This window comes from Henckelia pumila, chromosome 4 (assembly GCF_033568475.1).
Source record: "Henckelia pumila isolate YLH828 chromosome 4, ASM3356847v2, whole genome shotgun sequence".
Taxonomy (NCBI): domain Eukaryota; kingdom Viridiplantae; phylum Streptophyta; class Magnoliopsida; order Lamiales; family Gesneriaceae; genus Henckelia; species Henckelia pumila.
The window spans coordinates 157,577,583-157,595,406 of NC_133123.1; the positions used below are offsets into that span (position 1 = coordinate 157,577,583).

At 34.6% G+C, this 17,824-nt stretch overlaps 1 protein-coding gene across 2 annotated transcripts; it reads right to left on the minus strand.

Moving 5' to 3' along the window:
- Nucleotides 1–1,508: 1,508 nt before the first annotated feature.
- On the minus strand, nt 1,509–5,901 carry LOC140863986 (RINT1-like protein MAG2). Of its 2 annotated transcripts, none has more exons than XM_073267834.1 (5): nt 5,550–5,901; nt 5,339–5,425; nt 4,620–4,723; nt 2,082–3,985; nt 1,509–1,933 (listed from the first exon to the last, which is right to left on the minus strand). In XM_073267834.1, the coding sequence occupies exons 1-4, from the start codon at nt 5,842–5,844 to the stop codon at nt 2,084–2,086; spliced, it is 2,388 nt and encodes a 795-aa protein (XP_073123935.1). In that variant the 5' UTR covers nt 5,845–5,901; the 3' UTR covers nt 1,509–1,933; nt 2,082–2,083. The 2 variants fall into 2 exon arrangements, with proteins under 2 accessions (XP_073123935.1, XP_073123934.1); XM_073267833.1 differs by having other exon boundaries at nt 2,043–3,985.
- Between the last annotated feature and the right edge of the window lie 11,923 nt (nt 5,902–17,824).

Here is a 17,824-nt window from a genome sequence, read left to right on the forward strand (position 1 = left end):
TTATTTATTATAAGTATGTAATTTTCATTGTGAATTTACATAGTTATCTTTTCACTATTACATAAGATATACCGTTAATATTTTTAATATATATATATACGAGTTTAACAAGTGACTCTCTTATTTATTTAAAAATTATGCGATAAACTTTTTCAAATAAAAAATTAAAATATTTTTTATAAATACATGAGTTTCATTTTGAATTTACGTGGCTACTGTTTTTCTTATTACATAATTAATGTTTTTTTTTTACCTCAATTGTTTATGCATGTGACTCCTCAATTAAATTATTTGTTTAAAAATTGTACTATGAACTATTTGATTTTTGGGGTCGCAGTATTTGGTCTTGATTTTTCTGTTTTTCTTGCTTCTCAGGATATAGTAAGTAACGAATCATGAATGAAACATTAGTTTGTCCAAAGTCTTTTGGAAAATATTTGCATCTTGTCTTATGTAAATCTGTTAATAGAACTTTGTTTCTTCTGATAAAAGAATCCTACTTTGAACTATGCTTACATAGTACTGTGTCACTAGCTTTCCAACAAGCTCATCTAGTTGGGACCTTGAATTTTCACTGCCTAGATTGATTTGCTGGAAGTGGAAACCACCATCATATTGAAACAGCAAAACGAGTAAAGAACGAAGCTACGATCATCGTTAGTATTATCCCATATCAGTTGTGTTACATCCTATCTTGTAAATGATTATTCTGGTCATGAACTAGTTTACTAAACAAAATCAATCAAATTGTCACATGTGATGGATGATTTTAGGTCCATCATACTTACCTCTCGTAGTCGGCTCCTGCTTCCACTTTTGTATTGCTCGTTGAAGTTGCCATGATCGTCCTCATACCATTCAGGTATTTTCAATTCAAAAAACTACAAATGAAATTTGAATTTGTGTTTTGCACTTGGATTAAGCCTTACATACATCTGAAACTTTGACCACTGTATTCTTTTAGCAGATAGGCTACTTCCTCTGCATATCTTGAAATTATTTCCTTCTATCATTCTCTTCTTGCTTCATTCTTTCTACTGCTTCTCTTGTTCTCCTTCATTTGTATCAAATATGCATTTTATTGAAGGGAAAGTTTGAAAAATGGAACTAATTGAACATTCTTTTTTATCCGTGAAATTTCTTTAATTAAAAAAAAACAAACAAACAAATTTACAACACCATATACACAATATATGGTGCTTCTTGTACCATTCGATCTCGTGCTTCTTCTCTTCTCCTTGATTTGTATGAAATATTTACTTTATAATAATTGTAGAAAAAGTTTGAAAAATGAAGTTGATTAAAAATTCTATTTTATCAATGACGTCTCTTAAAAATGAAATTTACAACATGAGTTAAAGTTTGCTTATTTTGAGTTTAGATCATTTAATCATAGAAATATATTTTCGTCTTTGTAAGTTAGGAACTTTTTTTTTTCGCTTTTAGTTCTAGTTAGCAAAAGTGTTAAGCCCAACATTACAATTGTAATATTCGATATCATACCAGCATTTTCGATTACAACATCGTCACTCTTATGAGATATAACTAATAAAAGCTAAAAAGTCCAAACTTGATGCACCAAACCCAAAACTTTGACTACACAGAGTTACAACTTACAAGAAAAATCTAAATATTTTCTTTTTTGCAAAATGACTTTCAAACATATATATATGCGTTATGTTTGATATCTGATAAGACTAAGTTTTGGTGTGACAAAACCAACAAAACTTCCGTATTGATTTCTTGCTCTGTTTAATTCTTCAATTTTGCAAACTGCTAGACGGCTTCCCGGTTGAATTTCGAACGCAGAGCGTTCAAATCGAATAACATGACAAATTGGGAGTAGGACATGGGTAAGAGCCAGGCGAGTCAGGTCGTGGTGTGTGGGTCAAAGTCCGTCTCACAAAAAATACCCGTAAAACGATCTCACAAGCTGTGATTTGCCAAGAAAAAAGATGTGTCAACAATTATATATATCATTTCAATTTAAATAATAAACATCTTAGACCATTCATTCAAGTGTGTAAAATAGGAAGATTTACCAAGGAATACAAAAAATATAGGGTCCTTCGAAAGCAAACCTTCATCTGGCAAATACTCTGTTCTTCGCTATCTTTTCTACCTCAGCAGCAGTTAAATGCCTTATCCCATTTTCTTTCAGCCATCTTTCCTCTCTAATCAAATTGTTGTTCACCTGATTAGTCGCCATTTTCAATAGCTTCAATCCTTCGGAGATTTTCGGAAAGAAACCTTGAGGCCTCAAACACCAAGCTCCAAATACCCCAAAAAGAACCATCAGATCGTTTGAAAGCCTCTCGACTCCCGAATCGTGGAACTTTATGTTTGCTACAAATAAACCATGGAAAATTAACTTATCGATCCCAGCAGCCAAACTTCTCCACACTCTAGTAAAATCTATCTTGTTCAGCCCTTCTTCGAGTATAGACATTTTTCCCTGTAGGTAATCCATCGCTCCTAGGTATGATCTGGACTGTGCCAAAGCTTCTTCGCCCTTTTCCTGCCATTGCTTCTTGTTTTTTATGTAGTCCCGGCAACGTGCATCGAATCCCCTCAAAACAACCGTGGATAACTTCTCAACCCATTCAATTTTGAATTTGTTCAACCTTTTGATTTCTTCATAAAAAATACCATTTACAGCCGCGCCTGCAGCAGTAGGATCATCTTCCTTTTCTAGTTTATCAGTATGGTTCAATCCCATTTCCAGGAAGAAGACATACTCGCACCATTCTTTTAAAACAGTTTCAAAGTAGCTGGCAGCATTAACTGACAAGGCAACTTTAGTTAAAGCATCATCATCTGTTAGCGCAGTCAGCCCCTCGGCTTCTTGACACCTAAGTAGCAAGCGATCCAAAAACATGCATATTATAGGCGAACCGGTCAATTTGACAAACCTTGACCTCAATGATGTGCTAGGCAATGATCGACAACGATCTATGACAGAGGAGAGACGTTGAAGAACAGTACTCGAAATCAAAGGGGATTTGTTGTCTTCTTGGCCAGACAGAAGAGAAACTCCAAGGTCTTGGCTTAACCAATTTCTGTTGTCTTCCATTTGAGATTTCAATTTACTAAGAGCCTCACTAAGCTCAATTTCTGCCCACAAATCAAGCCAATCAGGTCTATCACAAAATACAGTCAATGCAGACAGATTTTGCATGTTGCCATCCTCCTGGAGAGAGAGAAGCATTCCGGAGTGTGCAGCCAGCGTTTTAACTTGTTTATCGAATCCAATCATCAGATCCACGAGATGAAGCCAGGATAACCTTGCCTGAGTTTGGGTCCCAGGTACGGTCTCTTCACTAAGCTGATCCACATACATGGGAAATATTTCTTTCGCCAGGTAGGTTGATAGGGAAGACACCATGGCCAAGATCCATTCTTCTCTGCAACTGTAACCAGATAGCATTGCTTCATCAACGAGTGGTTGCAATAAGTCGTCCATAGAGTCAACATAATCTCGAGTGATTTTATAAACAAGCGCAAAAATGTACTCTGGCTTCTCAATCCACTTTGAGAAGTGGCGTTGAGAAGCAACAGATATAGGATTGACAAGTTCTTCAATAGCCCAAAGTGGTTGGTGAAGTGTGACATCTTTATAATGCCCCCCAAGTTGGCGAGACTTCCTCTGTCTCTGCAATTCCTGCAGACCACACAATGCCAGGAAACTTTCACAGTACTGAAGCTTCAGGTCACCTTTCATTGTGAAAAGAGGATTTTGCACTTCAGTTGATCTTTCTGCATCTGAAGTAGAGGAACTTAGGGTTGACAGAGGTGGTGGCCATCCAAGAGAAGCAAGAAGAGCTCGATGATCTGCAATAGCTTGGGGCCTTAGAATTGCTAATGCTCTGTCTATTCTATGATCCACAGCTGAAACAAGTCGATTCCACTCAGGATGTGTCTTTGAAATAGAACTAAGTAGATCTTCAGTCGATTTAAGATGTCTTAAAGCGACTGAGCGCATATCCTGCAAGGTAGAAGAAAGCAAATGTAAAAGAGAAAAAAATGAAAGAAACAAAACAGGAAAAAAAAACCCACTTAACTTGAGGACTGCAATTCAATTCAATTCAATTCATGTTCATACATATGCACTTTGTAAAATTTCATTTATTTCAAATTTGTTGATGATGCTGCTTTAATCCACAATTGAGCATACGCGAATAAATTACAATATTAGAGCAATGATGAAAGCTCTACTTCTATTTACTGGATGGCACACAAAACTAAAGGTTCAAAATAATTCTCGGTGATAGGATTCGATGTCTATGCCAATAATTACTTTCATCTTGTTTGAAGAGTATTAATCCATTATGAAACATATTTTACCATTGAATAATGTTTGATTGATCTAATCTGAAAACAAAAGAGAATTTCTACACCAAAGAATCTTATTGATCTTAATAATTTACACATTACTGGAACCAAATTTGAGCATGAAAAATGAAACTTTGGCATTCCCCACGTGAAGATAAAGTGACTATCATTAATATTGATAGCTAATTTCAAACATAAGTCAAATTTTAATCAGATATTGCAATTAGAGTGGCCAATTAAAGTAGGCCAAGAAATATACGGCAAACATACCCTTAAAGGGTACTCACTTCTGAATTCTTTGTTGACGAGTGCTTTCTCAAAGTTCTGTTCATAGAGGAGGACACAGCGTCTTCAATGTCACCAACCAACATGTCAAGCTTCAATGCAGTCTCTGAGAATAATGAAGAAATCAGTTATGTAGGACTGAGTCAATCAAGAGACAAGAAATAGATCAACAACTTTCCACTTTTCCAGTTTCTTTTGTTCCTTCCGCCCACAAATATCAAGAATCACCTACTCTTTGTACGTATGCAAAGGTAAAACAATAATTACATAATCGAATCAAATAATACTTTAGGAGGACTAATGTTAAAAAAAACTCATCAAATACACCACCAAACGTTTGTTTATAGATTTCAAAATCGTTCCCACGACATTTAACTTTTAATTGGTTTAAGTAGCAAAAGACCGATTCATTAAAAGTTTTTTAACAGCGGGAAAACCATAATCGCGCACAATCCTCCCTAAAGGCTATAACTTTACGGTGAAACACTCTTCAAACTTCATACAGTTAAGCCATCCATCATTTCCACTCGTTAAAAAAAATTCTAACGCCAAATAAAAACTCGCAATACTTTTAATATGCAAAAATATGAAAAACCCTTCACAGCCTTTGTGATTTTCATTACTCACACGCAAATAATTCCTCAGATGATATGTTTCAACAAATCTTTACAAAAAAATTGAGCTATACATATAAACCAAAAGTTGATAAACCAGCAAACACCTGCATAATTTCGCACTGTTTCCACTCTAGCCACCTCCTTCGCCAATGCCTGCAGTTCCTCCACCATCCCTCTCCTCGATCCTCCATCTACGCACATCAATAAAAGCAGAAAAATAAAAATCAGTATCCTCTAGTTCCTAATCAAAATGTTTAAGACAAAATCAAAATCAAAATCAAAATAAAACAAAACAAAATTACATCATTGGCCAACCTGAAGATGACCGAGTAGAAGAGCTGCAAAGTTCTTGCAATTGGGCATGGACATTCTCGAAGAGTGAACCCACCCGATTCGAGTGATCAGAGTGTCGAGTCAGGTTCGAACGGAGCTGTAACGCAAGATCCGAAAGCACTCGATCCAGATCATCGCAACGGGTCTGGAGCTCCGAGAGGAGGAGCGGAGCTCCATCTAGATGTTCTCTGGAGTTGAGGTTTGAATTGAGGAAATACAAGGCTTGCTGGGAGATGGAAGCGGGCATAGGCAAGGGTCGGGTCGCCGGGTCATCCATGGAAAACGGGTCACCTGTCTTTGATCACCGGAGATATAAACGTGACCGCACGTACGATTGATGGAGATGCAGAAATTCATTCATCAGCGTAACTTTGTGAAATTGTCCATTTGTCCCTGGGCCTATCAGGCGACTAATGGGCTGGGCTGAATACGTTTTTTTTTTTTTTTTGACAAATGGGCTGAATACGTGTATCAAATAAAAATCGCATAAAATTCAGACCAAGTTATGATATTTCATGGAAGCACATTATTGGAGAAAGGAGAGTTTTAAAATATAAGAATATTGGATTAACATGGATTTGTTCATGCTACTATAAAAATAATGTCTAAATGATAATCCAAAGGCTGCAAATATGCTCTTTTTTTAATATATTATATAATGTGTGGATGCAGTGACGGATCCATGATTTAAATTTAGGAGATGTTTAAATATATTTATCGATGATTTCAGGGGTGGAGCCAGGATTTATGTTTAGTGTAGGCAACAATATATTATATATAATTAATAAAGCAAAAAAAAACACTGGTTAATCGATCGAGAATTTGAAATAATATTTCCTATGGTTCGAACACAATTTACACACAACCAATAACAACTATTAGTTGATTTTAAAATTCTGGAAAAATGACGAAGAATAGCGCGTACAGAACCCGCAATAAAAATGATTTTGATAGAAAATATACTCTACATTCGAAAATTAAGCATGAATTCAATCTCAATTGCAAAAAGAACACAAAAATTTTAAAAAATTGAATGATTAGCTAACAATAAAAGAAACAAAACTTAAATTTTGGTGAAATTTTGGATTTTATAGATAATATAGAAGGTGAAATAGTAAGTAATATGAATTGGAATAATTGTTAATCAAAACTTGTGACGGTTATGATTCGTGAGGAGAAAATATTATAGTTATTGATTGTATATCTAGATAATTAAAACAGGTAAAAATTTGAGCCTAAAATTTGGGTAAAAATTATGAAAGGAAAAAAAATTGATATTTTTTGGATCTTGCATAGATATCTGAGCATGTAATAATAGTAAATACAAATTTTATAATTTTGATAAAAAAAAATTATATATATACATACATATATACATGATTTAATTTTTGGGTCCAGTGTAGGCAAAAGCCCACACTATGCCAAGGCTGGCTCCGCTAGTGGATGATTCATTGATCGACAATTGCTTTAAGAAATATTGAGATTGCGAAGAATGTTGTACCCAGTGGCGGACCTACATGATCCTAAAAGGGTTCAACCACCCCCCTGAAATTATAAAATTTTTTAGTACTATATACATAATATATCTTTTAAATATAAATTTAATTTTGCGACCGCCCCTTTGAAATTTTTTTAAAAAACTTAGTTCTATATATATTATATATTTTAGAATTTTGATTTAATTTTATATTGATTAGAATGATATTTGATGAATAAGATAAGAATAAATTTATTTTAGACTATAATAGTATGCTTTGTATTGGCACATATTTATTTTTTAAAAATGAAATGCCTTTTATGCTTGAATATGACATGAGAAATTTGATTCAGTTTACTCAATTTTATCCACCTGATTTCTTCTTGATGAATTTAATGCATCTAGAATATCAACTTCATAACTTTCTTTTTGACATGCGAAGTAACAATCAATTCTCTAAATAAAGATCGATTATATCATTTCAGATATTTACTTTTAAAGTTAACATTGTTATTACTTGTTGGAGAAAATTAGCATTTTGGTCCTGTATGTTGGCTTCTTTTTGGTTTTTGTCCTATATGTTGACTTGTTTTGAAAAAAATCATGTAACTCGAATTTGTTTTTGGATTTAGTCCTATATGTTGGCTTATTTTGGTTTTGGTCCTGTAAGTTGGTTTGTTTTTTGGTTTTCGTCCTGTATGTTATCATGTTTTGGAATTTAGAAGTTGATCTCTAACTATTTTTGTAATAAATATTTTTTATTCTTTCATGTTTTATCTGCTTATTGGTTTGAGATAATTACAACTAACAAATAAAAAAATATTTTTTTACGCTTAAACTTTTTGTAATCTAAATAATTTAATAAAATCTAAAATATGTTAATTTAATGTATTAAATGTAACGTACTTTTGTTCTTTTAAAAAGTAACAAACAAACATTCATTTATATCGTTCTTAACTGTAACTTCGATTTTTTTATTTATTTGGCACTAAGTGTTCGCCCACTTAGCACCTATTAATGATCATATAAATAAGTTCCAACCTAAATTAACAAAATTAGCTAAAAAACTAAAAATATATTTAAAACATACTTTCGTTCATTTAAAAAGTAACACTCTAATATATTTTTTTATTGTTCTCAACTATGGTTGACTTTTTTTGTTCCGTTTTTTCTCGAAAGCAGAGCTTTTTAGGTATGTTTTACTTTTATCACGCTTAATCGCCGCTTAAGCGTGTTTTTTAGAACACTGCAAATAAGCAAAATTTTGCTGTTCCCTCCAGTTTCGGCGACGGAGGAAAAATACAAAAAAAAACGTACCTTTTAGAACATATTTATTATTTTAAAAAATAATTAGAAGGTCAACATCTAAATTTTAAACCTAATTTATTTAATTATAAAATCATACAAAAATATTTATTATAAAAGCTTAAGTGGTGAAGTTGGAAAGTCAACTTTTAAATTCTAAATTTAATTTATTATTTTAAAATAAAAAAAACATACGCGCTTATTCTAACTTAACCGAGCTTAATTTGGTCAAAACCGTATCTTTTCCATGACCAAAATAAAAAAACAAGTCAACTAATAGAACCAAATCCAAAAAAAATCCAAATTCCTGTACTTTTTTTGAAAACATAACTTTGTATTGGACCAAAATCAAAAATTAAGTCAACTTATAGGACCAAAACCAAAACAATCAACATGTAGGACAAAATCCAAAATAAAAACAAAGTTACAGGATCTTTTCCAAAACAAGCCAATATACAGAACCAAAACCAAAATGAAGCGAACATACAGGACTAAAATGCTAATTTTCCCTTACTTGTTGCAACTACTATCGTAAAGAGAGTGTTTTCAACAATAAAAATAATCAAAATATCACCTCGTAATCCGTTGGGAGATGATGTGTTAGATGATGGTTTGATACCATATATTGAGCGTGATGTGTTTGATACAGCTGATATTGAAATTATTATTCAACATTTTCAAACTATGAAATTTCGGAGTATATTGTAAAATCATATGAAGTTAATATATGACTTTTTATTATACACTTTGTGGTATAATATTTTTTTTAATTTATTGAATTCGCTCTTCCTGGTTGAAAATCCTGGGTACGCCACTTGTTGTACCTTCAAGTGGAAGCGAGCTTGCTAAAATGATATTCCAATCGAATAAAGATCGATTATATCATTTGGGATATTTACTTTTAAAGTTAACATTGTTATTACTTGTTGCAACTACTACCGTAGAGAGAGTGTTTTCAACAATAAAAATCAATGTTTTCATAACCGGACCGGTGATGGAACCAGTCTACCTTAAAAAAAACGATCCAACCGGTTCGACCATTTTAACAGGACGGTCGGACCGAAAAATCGTTTATATAATATAATATAATTAATAATATTTTTTAAATTTTAAAAATCTAAAAGATGTATTTAAATAAACAAAAATATATTTATCATAGTTTAAAAAATAAATAACTATATAAATATATTCAAAATATTACTTATAGTTATATATACTATATTTTTAAAAATAAATTAATTAAAAAAATATAATAATAGAAAAATAATATTTTTAACGAAGTACAAATTTCAAATAATCATGTGTATATATATAATAAAATACTAAATTAAGATTTTAAAATTAAAAAAAAAACAGTTTTAAAAAAAATTAAAAAAATTCGAAAACCGGTTCAACCGGTTTTCTGGCCGGTTCTTGGGGACCGGTTCTTGGCCGGTTCGACCGGTTTTGATCGGTTCTTGACCGGTTCTGAGCGGTTGAACCGTTAAAACAGTTTTTAGGGGTATTTCGGATCGGACCAGTGACCGGTTTCCGGTCGAACCGGCCGGTCCGGTTTTTAAAACACTGATAAAAATAATCAAAATATCACCTCGTAATCCGTTGAAAGATGATGTGTTAGATGATGGTTTGATACCATATATTGAGCGTGATGTGTTTGATACAGTTGATATTGAAATTATTATTCAATATTTTTAAGCTATGAAATTTCGGAGTATATTGTAAAATCATATGAAGTTAATATATGACTTTTTATTATACACTTTGTGGTGTAATATTTTTTTTAATTTATTGAATTCGCCCCTCCTAATTGAAAATCCTGGATTAGCCACTTGTTGTACCTTCAAGTGGACTCTATGGATAGCATCGAACACCCGACTAATGAGTCGTTGGCCAATTTATGGATCTATGTTTTAATAAAAAACTTTGAGCTACAAAAAAAATCTGGTTACAGATTTTGGTCGCTAATTTCATTTCCATTCCGTGTTATATATATATTTTCAATTTGCAATCATTAGATGATTAAAAATAAAATTTCGAAGAAAAAGAATATCGATAAAAAAAATGAAATATTTTCTCATTTCAATCGTGGCTTCGTTTGAATCATTAGATGATTCCAAGTTGAGTTGACTTGGACCAAAATGGCGATGTATACTGAGACCAACCATTGACTCTGCAACACATTCATGGAGATGGAGATGGAGTTCTCCAAATCCATTGATCCTCTCCAAGAAGAAGGCAACCTCGCCGCCATACGCAGGAAAAACACACTCCTCATCGCCATTTTGTTCTCCTTCATCGTTTCTTTATCGCTGATCCTCTGCGGGCTCATCATCTACCTCGTATCCATCAAAGATTCCCAGTATCCGACCCCCAATCCCGCCGTCTACGGCTTCTGCTCCGTCGCCGGATCCCAGATGGGCTGCATCTCTTCCTTATCCTCCTACAACACGAAACCCATCGTCTTCACGGATCCCATCCATGTCTACACATTCTCGCTCGAATCAGCCGCCGAGCGGCTCTCCCTCGTCGGCCCGATTCCCTCCGGCAACTGCTCGACCTCACTGAGGGCCGCCGCGGCCCGGATCGACGAAGCTCTGGCGGTTATGCGGGTCGACCCGGTAAACGAGACGCGGGTGTGTGAGGAGAGTGGGCGTACGGCGGAGCTGGTCGTGGCGGCGATGGAGGAGCTGAGATCTTGCAGAGAATCGACGGCTCTGGGCGAGTTGGCCGGGACGAGGGTGCACCGGATCGAGATGTTGCTGGGATACTGCAGAGATTTTCTCCTGAACTGCGATTTGGTGAATCGCAGGTTCCACTTTCGAGTGATTGTTCTTGATGATAGGTCGAGAATCCCGATTCTTGGGCTGGTGGTGGATTCCGCCGCTGTGTTTTGGTTGCAGTATTTTGTTATTGTGTTTTTGTTTATCTTGATTTTGTTGAGATGCAATTTCTGCTATATTGGTGGATGGTTTCATAGAGTTTAGGGCATAGTATTCATAAGATTTTGTGTTGAAATTGTATGTTTTTCAATGATTCAATGTTTTGTTTTGTAACGGTATTTCCAATGTACGGAGGGCATGAAATGTTTTCATTGAGAAATTTTCTTTCTTATCTAATTGTTGATTGATATGTTTTATAATCATTTCGATCGTCTTTGATTATGGTGAGAGTCACCGTTCGTGACATAAAATATTTTGTATTAGTAATTTGAATATCATAAAAATTGAACTTAAAAAGACCAATTGTTTTGAAGTAGGTTTTTTATGAAATGATTTAACGAATAATGGTCACCATTCGTGGCGTAAAATATTTTGTATTAGTAATTTGAATATCATAAAAATTGAACGGAATAGACCAATCGTTTAGCAGTAGGTCTTTTATAAAACTGTCTCACGGATCATTATCTGTGAGATGTGTTAATCATGCCGATGTTTACAATAAATAGTAATATTTTTGACATAAAAAATAATATTTTTTATAGAAAATCTAGGCAGGGGCAGACCCATATAGGGTTCAGGGGGGCATGGGCTCCCCCTCAAATTTTTTAAAAAATTATTAGTGTATACTTATATTAATTTTTTAATAAAATAAAATATGGTACATGTTAATTTTAAATAATATTTGTTAGAACCTAATGGGAGGATTTAGGTTCTATTGGCAACTTTAGCAATTTAAAGCGATTATGCAAGTACGCAAGCAGAAGACTTAAAGCAATAAAAAATAAATGCGGTAAATAAATGCGTAAAAGAAATAAAGCGATAAATGAGATAGGATATGTTTATGGAAGTTCGACGATAAATCGTCTACGTCTCCCCTTCTTGGTTAAAATTGATTAACCAAGGATCCACTAGCACTTCAACTCTTGGTCTTGATTGTAACGACCCACTATATCAAGACGGGTCTTTTCAGCGTGCTTTTGTCCTCACTCACACGCACCCTGAGAAACTTCCCAGGGGGTCACCCATCCTATAATTGCCCCAAGTCAAGCACGCTTAACTTTAGAGTTTTTATATGATGAGCTCCCGAAAAGAAGATGCACCTTCTTGATATGAGTAGTACATATGAAATCTTTTAAACCCTTCTCAACTATGTAGTCCCATACCTACAAAGTCTCAGAATCCCCTCTCATTCCGGCACGGGATCGGTTCATTCATGTCTCCCTCCGCCTAGAAGCCTTTCAGGAGCCGCTCATTGTCCGTGCAACCTCTTGGCACCGGCGATCACTCCCCACCTCTTTAGCCCCGGGCGTCACATGCCCACCAGCTTCCGCTTGGTTCGTCCCCGAACCATACCGTACTAAGAGAGGTCGGCTTTGATACCATTTGTAACGACCCACTATATCAAGACGGGTCTTTTCAGCGTGCTTTTGTCCTCACTCACACGCACCCTGAGAAACTTCCCAGGGGGTCACCCATCCTATAATTGCCCCAAGTCAAGCACGCTTAACTTTAGAGTTTTTATATGATGAGCTCCCGAAAAGAAGATGCACCTTCTTGATATGAGCAGTACATATGAAATCTTTTAAACCCTCCTCAACTATGTAGTCTCATACCTACAAAGTCTCAGAATCCCCTCTCATTCCGGCACGGGATCGGTTCATTCATGTCTCCCTCCGCCTAGAAGCCTTTCAGGAGCCGCTCATTGTCCGTGCAACCTCTTGGCACCGGCGATCACTCCCCACCTCTTTAGCCCCGGGCGTCACATTGATGGCTCCAAGGATAGCCGTAAAATTTGACACGATCACCGCGCCGATACAACTCGAACACTTGGCCTTAAGGGCTCCAAGGATAGCCTCAACACAACACTTGGCTTCACACTCAAGTGCTTACAACAATAGCACAACACACTTGGCTTCACACTCAAGTGTTTACAACAATAGCACAACCAACTCACAAACTATTTTTACAAACATTTTCAAATACTTGAATATATCACACACACACTTTGATAGTGAGAAATTGCTTGCAAAGGAGAGAAGAGATGAGTTGAGATGTCACCAAATGAACTTGGATGGCCTCTATTTATAGTTGACAAAGTTTTGAATCTGATTTGAGTGCTTGGAGCGTGTGGTAAGAAGTCAAGAAGTGACACAAAGTGTTCGGCACCGCTGCCTTCTTTTTCCCAGCACTGAGCAGATTTTGTGGAAAAATCATATCTTCCAATCTAACCGTTGGATTGATCTGAAATTTGAACTGAAGCTTTAAAACATCCAGATATTCATTCTGAATGGTGGAGATTTGATTTAAACGAAACATTTCCAGTAATTTTCGGAAGTCGCTTCATCATGTTTTCGAACCTGTTCTGTGCAACAAATTTGAAAAACTCATATCGCTTAATCCATCCGTTGGATTGACCTGAAATTTGGACAGAAGCTTTATAACAGCATATTACCAAATCTGATCGGTGAAGATTTGATTTGGATTTCTCAAACATTCCCAGTTATTTTCTGAAGTCGAATCTTCATGGTTTCGTTCCTTGCAGAAGTGGGTACTGTGCCGCATATATGGAAAAATTCATATCTCTCATTCTAGCCGTTGGATTGCTCTCAAATTTGGACAGTACTGGTAACACTTCTTTATCTAGATTATGACTGGTGAAGATCTGATTTGGAGTCATAAAAAATTTCCAGTAATTTTCGGAAGTTGCTGCTCCATACTTTGGCTTCTTCTTGTCTTTTTCTTCATATCTCTTAACAATGTTCCATCCATTCAATGAGCAATACAAGACTTTATAAATACATGTATAGCTTCAAAATAACTTTTAATAATTTATTTTTTAATAAATCTAATCTGCAAAATCTCACTTTAAATGGTTAGTAACAATTAACCGAGTTTTGTAATCATCAAAACATAATATTATGAGACTTGTTAATGCATTAAAAACATTAATCTCATCACACGAGATTTGTATGTGTTTAAGGCGTAACAATCTTTCCCTTTTTGATGATCACAAAACTTGGTTAAATAGGAGAAATAAATGTACAATATTAAATAAAAATTTAAATTTGCACAATATAATTGCATGAATAAAACTCTCCCTAAATTAAACAATTAGCTAAGAAGAGAATGTTTATCAAATAACCAATTTTATTCTCCATGCATTTAACCGAACTAACTCTCTCCCTTAGTTAAAGTATTTAACCAAACTAATTCTCCCCCTTTTTGTGATAATCAAAAAGACTGGAAAAATAAATGCAAAACAAGAGAATTGAAATATAATTTCTAAAAAGCAACACATAAATTTCACATAAAATGTGAGCTTTATAACTTTGAATAAATACAATTAATTTGTATTTACCAACATTAAATTGCTCGAATTTAATATTAAGCTTCCCCTTAATATGATATTAAATTTAAACTTATGTCTACAAGCGATTACAACTCAATCATGCCAAGTTCACCACGCAAACGAATAAAAGTATTTTCATCTAGTGGTTTTGTAAAAATATCAGCAATTTGATTAGTTGTGTCAACATATTGAAGTTCAACTTCATTTCGTTCGATGTGGTCACGAATAAAATGATGACGAATGTCAATATATTTGGTGCGCGAATGTTGAATCGGATTCTTTGTTAGACATATGACGCTTGTGTTGTCACAGAAAATAGGGATTTTTGAAAAAGAGACGTCATAGTCGAGCAATTGATGCTTCATCCAAAGAATTTGCGCACAACAACTACCAGCAGCCATATATTCGGCTTCGGTCGTTGACAACGCAACACAGTTTTGCTTTTTGGAAAACCAAGAAACTAAACAGTTTCCTAAAAAGAAACAGGTTTCACTAGTGCTTTTCCTATCCACCTTATATCCACCAAAGTCGGCATCACAATAAGCTTTTAAATCAAAGAAAGAATTTTTTGAATACCACAAGCCGAGATTTGGAGTATTTGAAAGATATTTGAAAATGCGTTTTAAGGCGAACAAATGTGATTCCTTTGTACATGATTGAAATCGTGCACACAAGCAAACACTAAACATAATGTCTGGTCTACTAGCAGTAGCATATAATAAGGAGCCAATCATTCTACGAAAGGAAGATTGATCTACAGATTTACCATTTTCATCCTTGTCGAGTCTGATTGCTGTGCTCATTGGTGTGGATGATGATTTTGTGTTCTCCATCCCAAACTTCTTTAGAATCTCCTTGATGTATTTGCTTTGGTTCACAAAGAGCCCATCTTTGCATTGTTTGATTTGCAATCCGAGAAAATAATTAAGTTCCCCCATCATGCTCATCTCAAAGTGATCCTGCATCAACTTAGAGAATTTTTGACAAAGAGTTTCATTAGTAGAACCAAAAATTATATCATCAACATAAATTTGCACAATCAATAAATCATCTTTGACATGTTTGGTAAACAAAGTAATATCAATCTTTTCTCTTGAAAAATCATTTGAAATAAGAAAAGTTGATAGTTTTTCATACCAAGCTCGAGGAGCTTGTTTCAAACCATACAAAACTTTGTTTAGTCTATACACATGATCAGGTAATAATGCATCAACAAAACCATCAGGTTGTTCAATATAAAATTCCTCTTTCAATTCACCGTTAAGAAATGCACTCTTAACATCCATTTGAAATAACTTAAAATTTCTAGAGCAAGCAAAAGCAAGTAACATGCGAATATATTCTAGTCTATCAACAAGCGCATAAGTCTCATCATAATCAATGCCTTCTTCTTGACTATATCCTTTAGCTACAAGCCTAGCTTTATTTTTAGTGATAGTGCCATGCTCGTCAAGTTTATTCCTAAACACCCATTTAGTTCCTATGATAGATCTATCGTGCGGCCTAAGAACAAGATTCCAAACATTATTGCGTTTAAACTCATTCAACTCATCTTGCATATCAATAATCCAAGAATCATCTAATAAAGCATCATCAATACACTTAGGTTCAACATGCGAAACAAAAGCAAGATGATTGCAAATATTATTAAGAGAAGAACGAGTGGTTACATCCTTCGAAGGACTTCCAATAATAAGATCTATAGGATGATCTTTGTGAAGCGTCCAATCCTTCGGAAGAGGTATTTCCTCAACAGAAACATCTATATCATTTAGGCTTGAGGAAGCCAACTCTTCTTCGAGTAATTCTACATCATCAATGTTAGTGCGAACAATAGTAGACATAGATTCATCAAAAATAACATGCATAGATTCTTCAACAAGTAAAGTGCGTTTATTAAAAACTCTAAAGGCCTTACTTGAGGTAGAATATCCGAGAAAGATACCTTTGTCAGATTTGGCATCAAATTTGCCAAGGTTGTCCTTACCATTGTTATGTATGTAGCATTGCTCGAAAGTAAGAAATGTTAGGCTTTCTCCTTCTCCATAATTCATATGGAGTTTTTTTGAGAATTGGCCTTATTGATACGCGATTGATAATGTAACAGGCAGTGTTCATTGCTTCAGCCCAAAAATATTTTGGTAGAGAATGCTCACATATCATGGTCCTCGCAATCTCCACAAGTGTCCTATTTTTCCTCTCAACGACCCCGTTTTGTTGAGGAGTCCTAGGACAAGAAAAATTATGACCGATGCCTTTCTCTTCACAAAATTTTTAAAAACTCTCATTTTGAAATTCAGTTCCGTGGTCACTACGGATCTGCTTTATTGAAAGATTTTTTTTATTCTCAACACGTTTCACAAAAGTTTTAAAATAATCAAAGACATCATTTTTGTGGGCTAAAAACAATGTCCACGTGAATCGTGAAAAATCATCCACAATGACAAATGCATAAAGCTTCCCTCCTAGGCTAGCGTTCCTCGAGGGACCACATAGATCTAGGTGAAGAAGTTCAAGGGGCATAGAAGTTGATATAAAATTTTTGCTTTTAAAAGATTCCCTTGTATGTTTGCCAAGTTGACATGTATCACAAATAGAATCTAATTTTAAATTGAGTTTTGGCATACCAACAACTAAATCAAGTTTAAAAAGTTTTTCTATGGTACTAGGACCAACATGACCTAGTCGTCTATGCCAAAGAATGTTGTTATCAACATTCAAAGATACAAGGCTTTTAATATTTGATAAAGATAAATTATTTAAAAAAACCTTGTATACATTTTCACTTCTATATCCTTTGAAATTTATGGATTTGTCAGTCATGAGTGATATAGTGCAGTGTTGGGGAGTGAATTTGACTTCATAACCTCTATCGCACAATTGACTTATGCTTAGTAGATTATGCTTAAGTCCTTTCACTAGGAGTACATCATCAATTAAGCAGGATTTAGAAATACCTATTGAGCCGATTCCTTCGATAACTCCTTTGTTGTTGTCTCCAAAGGTGACAGATCTCTTCTCCTTTGGTTTGATGGATTGTAGAAGCTCCTTGTTTCCCGTCATATGTCTAGAACATCCACTGTCTAGATACCATATGCTAGGGAGAACATTTTTCCTATTTCCCTACAAAAAATTTATTTTGGTACCCTTTAGTTCTTTTGGGTCCACAGTGTTAGAAAAGAGAGAT